At 41.7% G+C, this 20,479-nt stretch overlaps 2 protein-coding genes across 2 annotated transcripts; one reads left to right on the top strand and one right to left on the bottom strand.

Annotated features, from left to right (window-relative positions):
- Positions 1-4,316: 4,316 nt before the first annotated feature.
- mtfp1 (mitochondrial fission process 1) lies at positions 4,317-10,861 on the bottom strand. Its single transcript, XM_079179044.1, has 4 exons — positions 10,747-10,861; positions 7,872-7,999; positions 7,461-7,693; positions 4,317-6,697 (listed from the first exon to the last, which is right to left on the bottom strand). The coding sequence occupies exons 1-4, from the start codon at positions 10,814-10,816 to the stop codon at positions 6,631-6,633; spliced, it is 498 nt and encodes a 165-aa protein (XP_079035170.1). The 5' UTR covers positions 10,817-10,861; the 3' UTR covers positions 4,317-6,630.
- A 1,740-nt stretch (positions 10,862-12,601) lies between these two features.
- On the top strand, positions 12,602-16,988 carry lman2la (lectin, mannose-binding 2-like a; the record flags this gene model as incomplete). The annotated part of the gene is made up of 9 exons (XM_079179449.1): positions 12,602-12,791; positions 13,101-13,219; positions 13,898-14,015; positions 14,097-14,179; positions 14,277-14,309; positions 14,602-14,763; positions 15,039-15,153; positions 15,261-15,392; positions 15,539-16,988. 9 exons carry the CDS (start codon positions 12,602-12,604, stop codon positions 15,679-15,681), a joined length of 1,095 nt encoding a protein of 364 aa, XP_079035575.1. The 3' UTR covers positions 15,682-16,988.
- Positions 16,989-20,479: the final 3,491 nt, after the last annotated feature.

A 20,479-nucleotide genomic window follows, 5' to 3' on the forward strand; every position in this document is an offset into this window, starting at 1 on the left:
TCATTTTTTATGTGGCTTTGCCTTATTTCTTTTGTGGTTGTCTTTTGTTTCTCTTTTGCTCACAGCATAAGATCATTCATGAAAATCAATCCAAACATAGCCCGCTCTTCTGTTTCTCAAAACGTAGCCTTCTGCTGACCTCAATAAATCGACAAGTGAGCGTTAAACATTTCAGTTAGTGCCCTTAAAGTGGCCTTTACGCAAACATATCCTTCACTAAAGGGGGGCACTGAGAGCTGTGTGTGTGTGTGTGTGTGTGTGTGTGTGAGGTGAGAGAGAGAGAGAGAGAGAGAGAGGAACAGGAGCATTATGCAACCACCATTGTAGCTAATGAAATATATATATATATATATATATATCCCTGTTAAACATCAGCATGTTGGGATTGTCATTGTAAGCATGTTAGCATGCTGACTTTTAGCATTTAGCTCGAAGCCTCCCTTTGCCTACGAACTACAGAGAAGCTAGCATGGCTGTTGTCTCTTGTCTTGTTTACTTTCTGGTAAAGTTTATTAGGTGATTCTCGGCCAAGGACCCGTGCAGTGCCACATCGATCTAGTCGCTTACTTACAGTATTAATTCACGGCAGCATAGTGCTTCGCCTCCTATTCAATCCTCTCCAGTATCTTCTGCTCTCAGGCAGTAGATATTATCTTATCTCAATTTGTAATCCACACATAGCACAAAAGCAGTGAAGAAATCAGAGCTCTGTTTTCCCTTTTGAATCACCTTTTAGCACCTGTTCCCATAGAGGGGCAGGTGCCTTTGAAGGGGCAGGTGCTTGAGAGAAACAATGGAGTCTAAAGACTCCGAGCCAAGAAGGTTGCCCCCCAAGGGGGACCAACAGGTTCTGTGTTTTAGGAAAGAGAGGAAAAAGACAAGTTCTTTGCCAAAACTGGATCACATTTTGTTTGTTGGTATAAAACGCCGAGCAGCATAGAGCGCTCTACATGTTAATCGTGTAATCTTAAATAAAAACATAACAGCAAGGAAGTCTGGAAAGCCGAACAAGGCAACTCAAATGAGTTCCAGGTACAAGCCAAGCTCCTCCACGCTGTACTTATATGGACCTCACATTTAAAGCAAGAAAAGAGGATTACAACCGGCATTGTGACAATTAATTAAGGCATGACATGAGTTTCTCTGCAAGACATATTTTAATGCAGCAGAATAATGCATGTAAACCTGAAGGAAAATATATTTTTAAAAAACATGTACCAAAACAAAACATGCATACAGACAAAGTTATTTGACATGATGTATAAGCAGACATTTTCTTTTTATTGGACTCTTAATGCTCAGTTCATTTCCAATAATACAAATAATCCAGTTGTGTGTTAGCTAATGGAAAGAAAATGTATTTCCATTTCATTATACTGTGGCAAATATACTTGTTTTTAATTCTTCAAATTATATTATGCTTTGTAATGCAATTACACGCCTTTTGAACATTGTGAGTTGGTCCAGTGTGTGCACAGTTTAGGGATTTTGTATCTGAAATGGACACGTTGAAAACTACAATTCACCCCCAAAAACCTGTACATAAAATAAAGCAAGAGTGACACATATTTGTGTTTGTTTGTCCTGAGAGAAGACTTGTTTTTTTTTCCTGCAATGGTTGTATGGATATCAGCGTGGGGGTGGAGGCAATTGAAAGGCTGGGAATTCCTGAAAAAAAGAAAAAGCGTTGAGACGAGTGAGAAGGAGAGAGGGAGGTCTTTTGGCCACTTGTGGCCTTCACAACCCAGGCACAAATCATAGAGGGACATGGCAATCTGAGTGACAGATGAACAATGCCTCTATTTTCCAGCCCCCTGCGAACAGGCCCATCCATCACGGGAGGGGAGATTAATTTAATTCATCAGCTTTTTGTCTCCTTGGGCCCCCTAATGCCACCTGATATTGCTCAAGGGGGACTTATAAATGTTTGTGGATTTGATCTGAGCCGGCTTGCTCGACACTGAATTAAAACATTACTTTACTTTTAGCAGCAAAGGCTGGTTTTGTAAACGGCCTGCCATGCCAATCCTGATGAAGATGAATTCTGGAGAAAATGTTTGCCAAAGGCGGCGAACTATAACGTAAACTGAAGTTCGCAAAGTGAGAAGAGCTTTGGCTGGTGGTTAAAGAAAATACAGGCCCAGAGAAGTCTTTTCATGAGAACGCCACATCACTGCAGGGCTTCGACTTGTATTGAGATATTATCAAGGCACAGACGATAGCGAGCAGCTTTAGGCCTAGCATGAGACTGTCAAGTTCACACAATGAGTGATCTATATTACTTTGGGCAACAAAAGAATGTTGCTTTCAAATATATCAGAAATATGAACGTGGCAATTGGCAAGCTAACCACGGATTCTCTCAATTAATCCAAACTTATAGATAATATTTTTATTTTTCAAATCTACTTACATGCACTAAAGCCTAACTGAGGTTGCAGTCATAAAGCTTGTGCTGGGGTCACAGGTATAAATTTACTCTATAGTGAAACTGTTCTTTCAAGTGAGCATTGCTTCAGTCCTTCAAGAGGATAGCTGGAGCATAGCACAGACACAATGGTGGTGATGACCTCTAGTGGCCATTACAATAACTGAACACAGGATTTGTCTGAAAGGTTGTTTGAGAAGCTTTTACATAAAATTTGATTCACAATTTAAAACCGAAATAAAATATGAAAATACCTTTAAGGGCGCTTTATGCATGATTATTATCTGCCATTGTCAAGATGACAAACCCTTGACATGCTATGTAAAGTTACAGAGAGTACCTTCCATGAAGACATGAACCTTAGTCGCATAAATACACAACCGTTTTGCCTGTCAAAGGCAAAGTTCACGTAAAAACTTAGGCTATACTACTTCCAGAAAACTGTCTTGAGTCAACAGCCATACCTGAAACAAGTCATGTCAGGATACGCTCATACAGGGCAAGCTTAGATTTGTCATGCCATTTCAAACGTAGACACCGTTTACTGCATCACTAACACACAGGTCCACTGAAACAATAAAAAAAAACTCCCACATTTACCACTCACATTCTGCTCACCTGCGCTTCCTCCAAAGTATTTTTGTCAGAGATCAGTAAAGAGAACAAGCATCACATAAAGTCCATGTCAAAAACATAAAATGAGACTCCTTGAGAATAGTTTCTCCAAAAAGTTTTATTTTTTAATTACAATCCATCTTCTGAGGCTGATAGTGAATCCTGCCTCCTCTCCAGAAACACATGTAGTAGGTCACGCTCAGAGAGCCCACTACAGACACCAGCAGGACGGTCACTACCAGGACGATTTTCCACACTGCCGATTTTTGGATTTGATCTCCTTTTGGATCTAACAGGGTACAAAAATCTGTGAATGTAGCTCGTCTGTAATGAGCAGTTTCAAAAGAGACCGACGCTCTGGATTATAAATGCACTATACCGTCAACTTGGTCCGTCACAGCATGTGGATCTGGAGTAGTCGGAAAGCTCTGGTCCTCCTCCTCATTCACCACTTCAATAACTTCTGGTGGGCTCTCGGGCCACAGCCTCTCATTTACTGTTAGAAATTGTCCATCAGTGTCGTCATACTGTGGACTATCCTCAGCGATAACCCACTGGCCCTGGATGTATCGAGGAATGCCTGGAGATGGTAAGATGTCAGGAATGCAGGAGACGGAAGAAAAGCTTTGAGCAAGAGCCTTCACACACAGAAAAAAAATGAAGCAAATCGATCAAATGAAGATAAATATTACAACTGTCTTCTTACCTGCCCGAGCAGTTGCTGAGGCCAAAAGAGCCACGAACACAAGAATGAGAAGAGACATGACTGTGCACACAGCTGCTCGTGTTTCCTTAGCCCTTTAAGTGGGCTCTTCATTTACAGAATTGGCATCAGCTGTGGCCTCCTGGCTCAATTAAGATAAATAACTGCAACCTCTCAATTCACTTCAGGTTTGATGTGCCTTTGAGTGCTTCCATGTCATTGGTTGAACAGCCCCTTGGATTGCGCCTCGTTCATCTGAACGCAATGGTTTACTCAGGAAGTGGAAGCTGTGCCTGCACAAAGAGCAAGTTGCTGTGCTGCCACTTGAAATCACGCTGTGGAGAGGTGTCCTCATAGGAAGGCCTTGAAGCAGACTGCGTATAGATAATGCTACGGTGTCTTTCACTCAACTGAGCCGTCAATCATTACTTCCTAAAGCTGCAAAGTGGCTCTGCATTTATAGTTGTTAATATTTGCAATGTAGAGGAACATAATCGCAGGAATGATAAACAAAAAATCACGAGTCAATAGACTTTACAAGAACTCCACACAAAATGGTATCATGGTATTTTAAACTTTGATTTATTTCAAGACAGATTTTTATTTTTTATATTTCTCCAGTGTGTCAGAAGTTGTTACAGAGCAGGACTGCTGAATATTGGCCATCCATTGTAATGAATGGAGCTTCAGCTTTCAACAGCTGCTTTCACATTTGGAACAGTTTGAGGTTTGATTTTTTTTTTTCAGTTAAGGCTGAAAATGTGACTCATAAAACCCACTTCCGAAAACACTGCCACGTGAGAAAAACATTGAAAAAAAATAAACCGTTCATTTTTTGCATGCATCAATGAAAATACAATGAAGTCCTGTGTACAAATGTTAAAATTGAACATGAATATATAGATTTTTCCCAAGGGATGCACCAATATGCTTATCAAAGCAGGAGAAGCACATTAATAAGATGATGGGTGCATTACATTTAAGGGTCCCAGTCATGGTTTTTATTTATTTTACTATATTCATCCCAGTAATTATTTTACTATATTCAAGGAGGAAATCTGTTTCTGCATTTGACCCATCCCTGTATCAGGGAGCAGTGGGCTGCCCATGACAGGCGCCCGGGGAGCCGTTGGGGGGGGGGTCAGCGTCTTGCTTAAGGACACTTCGACACAGAACACGTCCCAGCCAAGGACCGAACCAGACAACCCTCTTAGCCCATGTTACCATACACATTGAATCGCTGGCTTACTGGGACACTCAAAGAAACCATCTGTACTCGTGTGCTTTCCCTGCTATGACAACTCAAGTTGCCCGACATAAATAAAAGGTCTGTACCCTTAAACTTACAGAAGGAAAAAGTAAACTTGAGCCTTAAGCACACGTGTTACAATCTTTAAAAACAGCAATTTAAAAAAAAACATTGTGCATTGTGTGTCCTGATCGGGTCATTAAATATTATTGAACTACAGCAAGTCAAAACATTATTGGTGCGCCCAGAGTTACAAATCACAGTCTCCCTTTTCATCATTTCTCTCTCTACGATAAACTGAACAGCATCCGTCACAACAAAGAGAATATTGTGCGACACAAAGAAAGTTATTGCTCGTGTTGTACACTTGTTTACACGGACATAAAAAAGATGACAATGATAACCATTCCCAATACAGCAAGCTCCTCTTTCTATAATTTTACATAATGTTACATTTAGTATCCCTTCTTATATTATTTAACCACATATTTCTTTAAAGAGGGAGAATGATCTCTGTAATTTGAGAAGCTCACATGTGTACACAACATCTTCCCAGGTTTCCTTTGCATAGTTCGGCATGAGATACAGTATATGACTTGGCTCCTCAAAGAAAAGAAATAATAAAGATGTAAATAATCTGCATATTGCTAAAAGAATCCCTTAAACCCGTTTCTGCAGAGGCACTGACCTCATCAAGTATTTGAGAAGTTCAACGCTGGAACATACAAGTATGTTTCAAAGCTGTTTTAAATTAGTTACAGATGCTGAACGTTTTCACACTACAGAAGTTACAGCAAGACTGTCTGACTACAGACTTATTCATCAACAGTTTAGATATTGGTGAGAAATAATTCAAATACTTGTGGAGTTCAACTTGGTGTAACTACGAATATCCTTAGTTTAAGATAACCATGTACTATTCAGAATAATACGGATTGTAACCATGGTGTAAAAAAATGCTCCCAACACCAACAGCCAGGTCAAATGAAACAGTGAAAAGTGCATAAGACACTTGAAACATGTATTTAAAGTAACAGACACCTTTGTTTTCAGAAAGAAACAGTCAAAGACCAACTTTAAGGAGGTCAAGAATAAGTGGGACATTAAAGCAAACTGACTTTTTTGGCATCATAGTACCACTGAATATGGCTAATAAAACACAGCAAGTGTGGATTTGTATTTAAATCCTCGACATCTGGACATGAGGTGAGTTTATAACTCTAAACCATGAGGGCAACCTTGGATCTCTGTAAGGAGGATCACAGGAATATAACAGCACACTGTGTCCCTGCCGAAGAACACTTTAAGAAGAAGAATTTCACTGCGAAGATTAAAAAATGATTCATGCTGTTACATTCCTGTTTAAGCTTTTGTTTGGTGAATCAAGATTGCTCTTTGAGGTTCAAGTTAAAGGATCCCAAAAAGATATTTCATGAAGCAGGAATTCCCTTTCAACTTACTTATATAAATGTAAATGATGTAATTTCTGACTAAAATCTATTCTATTATATGTATTTGTGGCCAACGGGGGAGTCTTGCTCCATGAAATTCTTCTTCAGCATTCTTTCGTGCTTCACAAGAACAGGTCTACGTGGACTGCAGTGGTTATAGTATCAGCCGGGCGGATGATCCGTCCTTATTTGTGCTTCTCGTCCTCGTGGTAGAGCTTCCGAAGGCTCGAATCGAGCAGGTAATCCACTGACCTGCAGCGTCCAAGAAGGGAAACATTGTAATGTTGCACACATAATAAAGCATTTCTGAATCCATTTCATAAAAGCAGAAGTGATCTATGAAAACTTCTTCTCGCCCAACAAGAGCAACTATGTAACTATGTTGTTGTCCTTGTTGGTGGCTCTATAACGCAGTCACTGCATTAGAATGAGTATAATAAACTTTATAGATTGTTCCTAAACAGACATTTATTTATTGAAAATCTTCATACGTCTGCTCTTATTCTACATCTTTCTTACCGTCAACAGACTCCATGAAAAGGACCAAAACACTGCGTAAACTAAACACTGTAACTAAACACTGTAGTTTTCAGCAAACATCCTTCAAAACAATATTTTTCCGGTTTGCATCCATCAACCCTCACACAGAAAGGACTCATTAACAAGGGTGGTGACGAGTCGGCAGCGAAATTATTGGCACTCGGCAGAAAAATCTATCTGAACCGTACAACAAAATCAAAGAAGGCAGAATCCATTATATGTGACAGTACCCAACCCTTGCACTTGAATTTAAGTTCCTGCCTCAGATAACTGATAAGTTCTTTTTACTCTCATGTGTTTTTATTTTCTGAGATAAATAAAGGTCTTGAACCCTAAAGAGAGTAAATAGTGGGGACTATTTTCAGCGGCGGATTAAAGCACATTTGCTGCTCTGGCGAGTGTGAGCAGCCAAAACCCCTCAAATGAAATCTAACATAATGAGCCACATACATAATCCACGTAAACGTGTGCCCACCTGTCTATCGGAGTGATGATGAAGGGGATTGTAGAGAGGCCTATAGCCGTCGTGGTCCACTTGCGGACGGGCAGGGGCCACTTCGTCGTTTTGCCCAGCAGGTGCAGCGACGCAGCGCACACTCGGTTAATGGTGAAGCCCGGTATCATCACAGAGGCGAGGGCCTGCCACACAAACGTGTCCACCACTGCCGCCGCTACCCGCGTCGTCTTCCCCGGGTTGTCGCCGTGGGCCTTGAGGAAGAGATGCAGCATAAGAAAATCTTGAAAACAGCAAAAGGATATCCAATCACACAAGATAAAATAATGTTGACCTAATATATATTTATACTTCTTTCTCATTCCATGATAATCTAAATGTGACAATTATGATTATCGATGAAGTTAACGCACACAAATGGTTAAATCTTACCACAGCTGCTTTCTTCCCTTTGTCCACAGCATCAGCAGTAACGTACACGGTGGCCACAGCGTAGCTGCCCCAAACAAAGCTCACTGGTACCAGAGCACGGAAAGCCTCCCCGACCTCGTTGGCATAGCCTGTGGGCACACATGCAAAGACACACATGAGACTTCAACCTTTTTAGTCTCCTCTTATTCCATCGTAACTTTAGTTCGTCACCCCCGCTAACAGGTGTTAATAAGCATCGGGTCTATAAAAACACATTAGTCCCATACGTTTATGAAAAGCTAACTGTGCTATACTAAACAACAGAGCAGCGCATTAAACACTCAAAAGCTCAGCTTTTCAGTAATGTCACATTTGGGAGCACTCCAAATTCCAGTACATATCCTGCAAGATACAAGAAACTTCAACTTTATCTCTGACATTGAGTCAGTGAAAATGAAGAGCAACATTTGGAAAACTATGCAATACTCATTCCACAAGGGCTGACTGACTCAAACACCTTTGATACCTCATTGAGAAGTCACCTGTGCCCCACTGGAGTAAACGTAAACCTCTGGTGAAACGAACTCCGGTCACACGGGAAGTATGACGGAAGTATGACGGTGACAGAACTACAAGTGTGTGGTGAAGACAAATACTGTGGCCACTGTTAGTCTTAATTCTCCGCTTAAGGCAATCAAATCAAAATGAGATTACGATTAGTGGATTATTAGATAATTAGTAAAATATGATTTTTTTTTTATCTTCGCTTTCAACTAAGATAATCACTTTGCACTACAGCATCATTAGGTGCTTGAGAGTTATCACCATTCAGTCACAACGGTCCACCACAATCACTGGCCAGATGTTACCGTACATAAAAATGATCCCAATGAGTTCCACGCAACGTGATCTATCTGAATTTGGGGGAACGAAACTGTGGTGATGAGTGTTTGAGTGAATGAGTTGAGGTGTTGGCGCCAGGAGAGAAAAAGGCTTAATCGGTGTAATGTCACTGAAATTCGGAATTTAATAAGAGATGCAGGAGTGAATGATGCTTCTGCAGCTTCAGTAAGAGAGCAAATCACATGACAGGTCTCTAAGCAGTGATCAAAGACCTTTTCAATTGTAAAAAAATGAATCGTTTAGGGCTGAGCTTTACTCCCAACAATGATTATGAACTCCAAACTCAGCACTGCTAAGAACCACAAGAACATATTCAGGACACCGACTGACTCAGTAAGGAGGGAGAGATAAAGTACAAGTAAATCACAGGTGCAATACGTGTTTGTTAGTCTAAATTTAAGTAACAATAAGTCGGTATTTGCATCCAACCCAACATCCCAAATCAGATCTGTGTATCTCAATTGTCAGCACTATGAGCGATGTGTTCTTGCTTTAAAATTCTTCAAAGAACAAGATCATAAAATCTAGAAATGTTGTACAAAGTCCTGAAAACTGCAAAAGTTATTTACATACGACGCGCTCTTGCTGTATTTGAACCTGAGAGCCTAGTAGTTGTTGCTCATATCCATAAATGTTGGTACAGCACGTTAACACAAAGGACATTTCGACATGTCACAGCGGGAAAAGCCGATTTCCATTTCAGGGTCCTGGTACTGTGCACGCTGGCACACTATCACGACTTACTGGGACACTTATCCTTAATGTTACTCCTGTGCTTTTCCTGCAAGCACTGGAGGAGGACAAGTAAAAATGTCTGCTGTTAAAAAAAGACACCTTTATGGAGCTCTACGCTGCTGGCTTTAATACCGCACAGTAACTACTGAATCTGGAGCTCCAGAAGCCCCTTGTGAGTATAAGATGATAAGAGCTGTATAATCAAACATGATAACAACAGCCCAGATAAGATTAGCTTCCAGCAAAGGCACACAGTTATGATAACACAGATGCCCTGCCCTGGCATAATGAGCTGGGGTTCAAATTATGATCTGTAAGCAAAATCATTTTAAATGTCTGTGTTGTGTGAATATGTGGTCTGTGCCCAAACACGGGGGTTAATAATGGCTGCAATGACATCAATGTCTAGTTTGTCACAATTCAGGTTAAATCCATTGCTTATTGCAAGTTAATTATAACTCCATGAATTGAACTATTCTTACATGTAAATGTTCAAGGCTCATTTTCAGACAAAAACAAATATTAGAAGAAATATCTAGGAACGCTTTCACATTCCTGGCCATGCATGTCAATAGAGATACGTAACTGCACAGAACAGGATTAAAGATGTAAGCAAATAGATTATGATATTTCGAAGAGGATAAACAGATTCACATGACATGGTCACAGCTGGCCAATGACGGCTGTGGAGGAGCAGGAGATTAGGGCATGTTCACCAGGAGAACTGCTGCTGCAGTATGAATGACCGTCAGGACTGTGCCTACCCCTCTCAGCTGATAATAGTGTAACCAATGTAAGCACCCTCCCCCCCAGTGTTTCAATTAGAGAACAACAGCAACTAAAACAGGAAGTTGTACCTTCCACAGGAATAGTATCAGCTTTCAGTCTGGGCTTGCCTACGGGCGTTTTTTTGTGGTTGTGTGAGTCAACTGCCTCACCTTGTTCAACAGCAACCTTTATTGAGACAGACCTGAGTTACAGACACAACTCTGACGCTATAGATTGAATACCTTATGGAAACAAAGCACGAACGGTGTTGACGTCCAGTCTTTGGACGTCGTCCATTGCGCACTGTGTTCAAAAAAGTGACCTTGCTATAAATAGATTTTTAACAGAGGTTAGACAGCTATGCTAACTTGTAGCAAGCTAGCATCTGACATGCAGCTCCAGGGTCATGACGGCTCCAGTGCAACGTTAGATGTCTATACTACACTATTTCAATACAGTGGACACATTATACAAATATTCCAATACATACCTAGGAAGCGGACCCATGTATCACGATATATGTCGACCGCTTTGCTCGTTTTTTCTTCAATGGGATCCATGCCTTCCTTCCTTCAATCCATCCCCCGGTGCTGTAACGTTACTACATATACTAGGTGGGGGCTGAGAAACCCGACACACGGTAGGGACCATGAAGGGGGCGCGGTCTTAACTCTACAGCAGCCGCCGTGAAGGGGCGTGGTCTAAACCCGACACGCGGTAGGGACCATGAAGGGGGCGCGGTCTTAACTACAGCAGCCGCCGTGACGGGGGCGTGGTCTACACTCGACACATGGTAGGGACATGAAGGGGGCGTGGTCTTAACTCTACAGCAGCCGCCGTGTTTATTTTCAGTCTCTCTCAAAACACACACAGTAGTCGAAAGTAACTACATTTACTACAGTACTGCACTCATTTCAGGTACTTTTACTTTACTTGAGCATTTCAATTGTATGCTACTTTACACTACTACATTTCAGAGGGAAATATTCTAGGCCTACTTGCTCCACTACACTTATCTAACAGCTGGAGACGCTACTTACTATAGAGGTCAAGATTTTTACAAATAAAAACAAAAAAAACATGTGATGCTGCGCAATAGATGAAATAATCCAAAGTATAACATAGTTTATGTGCTCCACCGAGGCCTACATCGGCTGTAACAATACCGCTTACATGTTAGAGAATCAGTGATACAATGATATACGATATGATATATATATATATGATAATATAACTCTCAGATAGGGGCCATTCTGCCCAGCAAGTACTTGTGCTGTAAATACATTTGTACTTTTACTGAAGTGAAATCTTGAATGTAGGCCTTTTTATATTTATAATAAACACACACACACACACACAGACCAACACACTCAACAAATCACTTTTCATAAGACCCATGAATTCAGTAATCACCTGAAGACAATAATCACTCCACGCTTACTTTGTTTAGCATTTTAACATTATAAACTGCATTTTTGCCTCTTTCTTGACTCTGTGTTTTGCCCCTGTGGCCTAAATAGTTTTGAGTTTTGTGCTTTCATGGTGCATATTCCTAAATAACATTGTTTTTTTAATTCAATCAGCAAAAAAATCAGAAACACAGAAAATCTATTGGGTAGGGTAATATTCCAACAGCAGGAGTATTGGTTTGTTTCTGGGGCTCTGGGCACAAATGAATGAAGTGACTACTGCTGTGTGCATGTATGGGTATGTAAACAGAATAAAATATATGCACAATGCAAAGTGCATGGAAGGGTCAATGTGGATCAATATGGGCCCACAGTTCAATTTTGCCCCGGGGCCCTGAAAATGGATGTTCTCCATAGTGTAGTACTGTAGACTATAGTGCGAGCTTAGCAGCTGAAAAAGCTGTCAGGAAATAGAGGTCACAGAAAAAGCCCGTCAGAGGTAAAGAAAAAGAAAATAAACAGATGGATTATTAAGAAATGAGAGAAGGGATATCACAGGGGTCAAAGGATACATTTACCCTAAAGTTATGGTTATTTAAATACAGACAAGTAAGTGCAGTATAGTCCAGGAATGTACGTAGACAAAGTCTGTATTTGTTTCCCAAATAAATACCTGAATTACTAATAGGATTAAGATTATCACAATTTCATAGTTTACCTTATGGTGCATACTTCCAATTTAATAAATCAATTGATTCATTCTCATTATTGACACTATCCTCAAAGTCTATCCACAACGAATTGGATGTACAGTACATCCAATTAAAAGCGTGCATTATGATTGACACTCACACGGACCAATGGCGGCGAGCCATGCAACACAGTCAACCAATGGGAAGGAAGCCGACGATTCAGTGGGCGGAGTTTAGACCAATGATGGCCGCCACCAGCAGTAGCGATAATTACTGGGAGCCGAGATCACCATTCAGACGGAAAACAATGTCTTTTAAATCGTACTGGACCTTCGCTTTCCTTATTTTTGCCTCGAGCCGGTGTTCTGCCGACGATGATCACGAAATGGAAGAATTTTTGAAGCGGGAGTATTCCCTCTCCAAGCCGTACCAAGGTATCGCTATCTCACCCGTTATACACCCCATAAACGGTCACAGTGGGGCAGGCTGAGGGACAGATGTTTCCAGAACAAACTACGTGTATTTCTATCTTGCTGCTGTAACATTCAACCTGTTATACTGTTAACCTTATATATATTTATATATGTATACATACTACCATATTCAATACCTTACATTGTGCTTCATTAAAGACCGTTTAGTTGCACCTTTCCTCCGTCAAACAGACGTTTTGTTTAGTAGCAGAGGGTCACTGCTCTCTATTGTGCAGTGTCATCTTTGTTCATGCTGGTTTGTGTGCTCAGGTGTGGGCTCCTTAGGCTCCTCGCACTGGGAGCTGATGGGAGATGCCATGGTGACCACCGACCAGGTGCGGCTCACACCTGACAAGCAGAGCAGGCAGGGGGCAGTATGGAGCCGCCTTGTGAGTATACAAATACTGGTGAATGTGGTGACAGTGTTGCATTTCAATAAACAGGGTTCTGCTATTATACTCGGAGTCAGGAGACACCGGATGCAGGTGAGAAGGAGGGTTAGAGCCCTCAAATACTAGACGAAGTAAAAACAGGCTTGTACATTTAAATGCAAGTTTATTTGAGGTGTTTCTAGTATTTAATCTACCCTTATCATAATAAACGCCGATAAACATAGTGCATACCAAGCAAGTTGTAAATATGAACAAGATTCGTACAGTTTGTTTAGCCAGTGAAACAGATTAAGTATGGGTTAGGTGTGGGATGATGTTTAAGCATCTGTTTTTTGCTTTCAGACAGTCTGACATCATCTTCGATGATCTAACCCTGTCTGATCTTATCTCGCACTAACCACAATAAACACCCTCACTGTCTGCTGCCCATGACCGTGGTTAGGCAAAAACACCTCATGTCTCTAATATGCCACTATGATTTGTGTTTCCTCTTGCCTCGGCCTCAACCCAACCATTAGTCTGCGTGACACAACGCTCGAAAAAACAACAACAAATGAAAGTGAAACCCGGCTTTCATTTACGCTTTGGTCACCAGGTTCTTTTGGTCTCGTATGTTTCTTGCCAAGTCGTTGGAGCATCACTCTGTGTTTTTATTTAACCCGTGTGTGTTTCCAGCCTTGCCATCTGACGGACTGGGAGATGCAGGTGCACTTTAAGATTCACGGGCAAGGAAAGAAGAACCTGAATGGTGATGGGCTGGCCATCTGGTACACTAAGGAACGTGTGCAAAAAGGTAAGCGCTGTAGGACGTCTTACTTCATCTCAACCCATTAAAAAAAAAAAAACTCAACACTGTCCTCTTATTGTTTTACAGGTCCTGTGTTTGGAAATATGGACAACTTCACTGGCTTGGGTGTGTTTGTGGACACGTATCCCAATGAGGAGAAACATCTGGAGGTATGATGGAGGGGCACCGCTTACACCTCAGGTGGGACAAGTGCTCTTGCAAATGTATGTAAAAATGTGTTTTCTTTTGTGCAACCATTTGAGTCAGGCGCAGAAGAAAAGATATACTCCTCGCACACAGGTAACCAGTTTTCAGATGATCCCAATCCTACGTCTTCGTACAGCCTCTGTTGGTCCTTAAGCATGCTTCTCTGACTTCAAACATACCTTTATTTTTTATGTTTTTGTCGTTGTAGACTTGATAACAAATAAAGCATGCAAGTTTGTAAAGAATAACATAGAGCAACTTTTCTTTCTTCAGTCTCAGCCAGCATGACCTAATTGTTTAAGTGTCACCGCTGTGTCAGCGCATGATGAGGGACGAGTTTAAGTCTGGAGTATTTCCTCATCCCTCTCTCTCTTCCTCCCACAAGAGGATCTTCCCCTTCGTGCTGGCCATGGTCGGGAACGGCACCATCAGCTACGACCACGAGCGGGACGGTCGGCCCACGGAGGTGGGCGGCTGCAACGCCATGGTGCGCAACCTCAAACACGACACCTTCCTCTTCATCCGATACGTCCGCCGCAGGCTCACGGTGAGAGACTCTGTCCGTCTGCAAAATCATCTGCGATAATAACGGTGCCGAGCACACGCAGAGACTTGCTCATCGCCGCCACGGTCCAACCTGTTATTTGCATACGCTGGGTGCACTGAGTTTGACCCGCTAATATTAGTTTAAGCCACCTTCTTTTTTAAATGCTAAGTCCATGTCCAAGATTTTTAGGGGTTTCTACGTTTGCATATAACTCAGTAAACCTGCAGCCCGGGTATTTACCTTCTTAAAGTCCCTGAATTGCTTCTGTTCTTCAGGTGATGATAGACATCGACGGACAACATGAGTGGAGGGACTGCCTCGACATACCCGGGGTGCGGCTTCCCCAAGGCTATTATTTTGGAGCGACCGCCATCACGGGAGACCTCTCAGGTGAACCGCGTTCACTGTCCCAAAAACAACTGCTCCTCAAGTACAGCTGATCAGTTCTAAATGATGTTGTGTAATTACAATCCTATTTTATGATTCTCAATGTGCAGATAACCATGATATCATTTCCCTGAAACTCTACCAACTGACGGTATTGCGGAGTCCAAAGGAAGAGGAGGAGGAGGATGATGAAGAAGAGGAGATAACTATACCCAGCGTGGATAACTTTGAGCTACTCAAATGTAAGAAAGATACTTCCTTCTCCTGTCTTTTCTGCAGCTTGTCACTCTTTCCTTCACTGTCATCTCTCCGTCCACTTGCTTTATTTCTCATTTCCTTCCACCCTTCCTTCCTTCACGGACGCCCTGACTGTCGTTCTCTCTTCCAGTGAGTGAGAGTGAAGAGGGGATGAGTGGAATAGCCATTTTCTTCACCGCGCTCTTGTCCATGCTGGGTTTCATCTTCCTCATCGTCATCGGCCTGGTGGTTTACGGCCACTGGAACGACAGCCGACGCAAGCGCTTCTACTGAGAGAGGACAACGCACACAGGAAGAAAAAAAAAGATGGGAGGACGAGATTGCGAGGACTGCTGTGGTCCGTGGACCCAAGAGACAAAAAGTGAGACCCTGCTGTCGGGTCAGTAGAGCGCAGCAGGATGCTCTATCCTGAGGACACTATCCTGACGGGAGACGGAGTAGATGTATCACCTGCTACAAAGAGCCATTGTCCAACGTTGCCATTGGTAGTGATGAAGCAGTAGGAGGACTTTATTTCTGTCCACAGCTCCTGCCTGACACACACCGACTCGGCCTTACCATCTCCACTTCTGCACTTGTTATTCACTAGACGTGCAGTATGACGACTGATGAGCAGCTACCGTTTTCTGCATTTGATAAATTTCATGGCTTTGAGAAATATATAAATATACAAGTATCCCGTGTTTTCCTACTTTACATTACGACTTGAAGCGCTAACCAAATAGCAGTAAAAGCTAATATTGCCATCCTTACTGTTGCTCCTCTCTATTCTTCTTTGCTTTAGGAAAAGCATACCTGTGCTTTTTACCTACTCATCATTTTGACTATATATATATATATATATATTATATACTATATAGTATGCTGTATATTCTCACCCTGTAGTTGTAGTATGCATGACATTTGTTGAGGTTATTCTTTATGAGCCGTGCTTGGTTTACATTGAAAACTGACCAGTCTCATTGATGCATGTCAGAACGATTTGTGTGTTTCGGGAAAATATTTAATTTGAGTTCCCTTCCCCCAGATGTTAATGTGTGTATTTGAGAAGACAAAAAATAGCAAACTCTTTAAAACATATTTAAAATATACATTCAAATGCCAGGAATGAACTTTGCACTGAAGAGAATTTTAATGACTACTCGTTTATTGGGACTAGTTTCCCCTTTTTGAAGACACTTTTTACTTTGCACATTGAACACTAGAATGACTTTTTGGTCCACCTCTGTGTCTGCGCATCATGCGACGTATATGCTTTTCACAGAACTGAACAAACATGCTGGCTGGGCCTCAGGCGGCCTCCTCTGGATGGAGCTGTTGCTGACCCGGACCAGTTATTCTTCTTTATGTTGTGGAAATGGTTACAGGCCTCATGTCAACATCAGATGTATCTCTAGGTGGTGCTTTGTTTACAATTGTGCAACGACTGAGGACTCCCTCCCTCCCCCCCTGTAGCCACTTTAACAACCGCCCCACTTTATTTATATTCTGTATGTTTGTATGAAAACCTGTGTGCCTCATGTATCCATCCAGTGTCTTTGTCCTGAATTATTTCTATCGCCTCATTAAAGACCAAACAAGACCGACGTGGATGTCCTTCATGAAGTGGGTTATATATGTAACGTTTGGCAACAACACACAGTTCAGAGTAAACCTTCTCAAGAACAGCCCATTGTTGAAACCTCATTTAAGCTTTCAGTGTGTTTGAGCTACAACATCTGAATTCATGGAAATGTTTACAACAGCATACCAGGAAGGAGCAAAGGGCTACTTGAGGATAAACGGAGGAAGTTTTGAGACAAGAAATGGCAAGCGTCGGTCAGTTGAGTGCCAAGCTTTGTTTTATTAAAAAAATAAAATACAAATGATGACCCAACGAGTACACAGCAGACTTCCTACTAAAACAAAAGGATTTTAAAGCGATCAGTGCTTTACAGTTTTCTCTTTTACCACTTTACGCTTGTTTAAAAAGGTATTAACAAAACAATTAACTAGGATGTTTCTCATCTTGGCAAAAAGAAAATAGCTCAACCATCGCATCTCATCCGCTGGTATTAATCTGTTTGAGGAATAAAACAAGTTGTTTGACAGAAACGATGACAAATGTGTCTAAGTTAAGCTGACTGTGTTCCATGTTGAGGTCTTCCATATGTATAATATATAAAAGTTTTGACATTGATGGCGCTGTAACAACCGAGGATTTAAAAAAAAAAAAAAAAAAAAAGGCAACAGCCAGTGAAAATTCATCACGAATGAAAAAGAACAAAACCGTCGCTTTAACTGAGAAAACCCAACACGCTGAATTAGTGCAACAAAGACGAGGGATAGAAAAGTGACAAACGGATTAAAGATAAACATGAATTATTCCAAAGGAAAACAATATATTCAACTTATCCCCCTCTGGTTTAAATATCTCAATAATGTGGTTTATCCATACGTCAGGAGTAGAAAGGGTTAGTGGTCGAGGATGCAGGCAGGAAAAAGCCAAAAAGAGGAAAAAAACAGAATCTATATATAAACTAGAACCGCTTCTTAACTCAAGCCCCTCAGCTGACGTCCTCACATCATTGCAGGTAGAAATACAAGTTGTTTTTTGTTTTTTTTACAAGTTTTCTTAAACAAATACATGTACGCACACCAACCAAAGTAGATTACAGTACAGTGCAGTGCCACAAGTACTCAGTTATATTGCTTGTACTGGAGACCACAGACACATGACACACACAGAGAGATAAAGGGGTCGCAGCATATAAACAGTAGGTTAATGTTGTTGCATAGCCTAGTTGAGTAAAGTACAATAGACTACAGAGATGCAGAAATAACAGCAGAAAACGATTAACATGAAAGAACTGCTTTGGTTTTTATGAAAAAAAAAAAAATAACGGTAGCACTGCTTGTTAAAAGATAACCCTGAGAGTGGGAAACCAAACCGTGACAATCTGTGGAGCACGGGGATGGCAGATTATTCTGTCCACACTTCTGCACGAGTGGATGAGCCCAAATGTGTTTCTGTTACCAGGACGGAGCCTGAAGTCACTGTCCGAATGTAAAAACTCTCCGTCAACAACCACACATGCAGTTACGTAAGAAAGGATCGTTAGCATTAAATCACGCACCGCCGTTGACGAAAACAAAAAAAAGGCAAAGTTAAAGCCTATTACACAAACGTACACAGTCGTATACAATCAGCTATTGGTAAATATATATGAGCTCCACCACAACATTGAAATATCATCCAAACCCCCCCCCCCCCCAAAAAAAACTAAAACTGACCATGTTCACATAGTGGATCTCGGCAACTTGTGGCTTTTGGTGAAGAACACAGAGGAGAAGAATCACGGATGGACGTGTGATGACCGGTATAGCCCTTAATCTCTGTAAACGGGTGAACACCAGAGAGGCATAGTAGTTGTTTGGCAATGGGAAAAAACTATGGACCTCCAGTTCACTCAAGCACAAAAGAACCCAGAATATTGTGTCTACATACGTGTAGAAATAAGCTAAATGCACCTTAGCAAGAAGGTTACAACGCAACCTCTTGTTGGAGTTCACCTTCGTCCTCCAGACACAAAACAGGATGAATCACAACAAAACAAGAGAAAACAATATTTTTTTCTTTCAAGCAATCACAAACTAATTGGGACCAGATCCGTAGAACCAAAAAAAAAAAAATGAGGAGCGCAAAAATCTGGTCAAATTCCATCAGTGCCACAACTAACCAACTACGCACACAGTATTTTAAAGTTAAACAAAAAGATACAAAAACCAATGCAAGTAAAACTCTACACAACAAGGACAGTTCGACTCTTGTGGCTTTCGACGTCTTTAAACCACATCCTCTTCTCATGAAGCGAGCGCACTTCCTCGGAAAAAACAAGCTCAGACGCTACTTTCCGTTACCGCAGAAGCACAACCACGCTAGTAACAACACAACTATTAAAGAGAAACTACATCTACTCTAATAAGGCGGCAGCACGTCTGTTCCCGCATGCAGAGGCTTTGCGTTAATGTGCAGCCCCACGAGCAGGACTTCTGCTCTGTAGAGGCAGCTTGAGGTGCGTTGGTCTTGTATTACCTCTGCTAATGGGTGTGCAGTCATGCTCACAGTGTAACAGCTCCTCTGAAAAGGTCGTTGTCATGTTGGTTTGGCTTCACATCTAAGCACCTGCTCCACTACGACAACACAAAACGGGGGGCCGCTAACGGCATGTTTGATTAGGCCCATTTAATAAACATGAAACAAAATCTTCTTCCAATTTAAGCCTTTAGGTCGCCGTGTATTCCATTTCCATTTCACTCTCTACTGACATTTCGGCTGCACTGGCCCCTCTTGTATCGCTTTACCTACGCTTGAGCCACAGCAGTGTGTGGTATGCAGCTTAAATGGAAGAGTCACAACCACAGCCAGAGCTGCATGTGCCCTACAACCATAAACATGTGCAGAACCCAGTGTCACCTCCTGTTAAGAGGTCAACGGTCTCATTTTAATACCTGAAATAATATATCTGGCTAGTATGAAATGTTGGAATTTACTGGAAATGTATGATAATATATGTTTGGACACCGTTAATGTAATGGGACATTTAAAAACAGCTGATTAAGCCAAGATACTGCCTCTAGGACATAGATTTACCGTTGATGGATTCACACGATGGAGGTTACGCACTAGAACAATGACAGAAGACAATCAGGAGCGTGTGTGAAGCAGAACGACTGACCCGGGTCTTTTACACTGTGCCCATTTCGACACGCAGCATCAGAGCAGACAAATAAAACGTTGTTGGACATTGTTCCGCAACTAAATTCTCACTGAAACAATCGCCGACTTGTCGTCTCTTATCGCGCGACAAATCACAATTTCGTTTTGCAAAACGACATGCAACACAGAGAAGCAGGCAGTTAATCACAATAGATCCTGCAGCTGTGCCAACACCGACTAGATTGCAGAGCCTGCATTCACCTTGACTTGCTAATGCACCCTCTCCCTCTGCTGCCAATGGAAAATACCACCGCAAATCCCTCACACCGAGAAGAGCAGCACCAGCGTACTTGTGTTGTGGCTCACACACGC

The sequence above is a fragment of the Pholis gunnellus genome (genome assembly GCF_910591455.1).
Source record: "Pholis gunnellus genome assembly, chromosome: 18".
NCBI lineage: Eukaryota > Metazoa > Chordata > Actinopteri > Perciformes > Pholidae > Pholis > Pholis gunnellus.

Coding starts and splice junctions, on each gene's coding strand:
- mtfp1 (XM_079179044.1), bottom strand. CDS start 10,816: ATGGATCCCATTGAAGAAAAAACGAGCAAAGCGGTCGACATATATCGT. Junction 8,000..10,746: donor TACATGGGTCCGCTTCCTAG/GTATGTATTGGA, acceptor GTGTGCCCACAG/GCTATGCCAACGAGGTCGGG. Junction 7,694..7,871: donor AAGGGAAGAAAGCAGCTGTG/GTAAGATTTAAC, acceptor CTCTTCCTCAAG/GCCCACGGCGACAACCCGGG.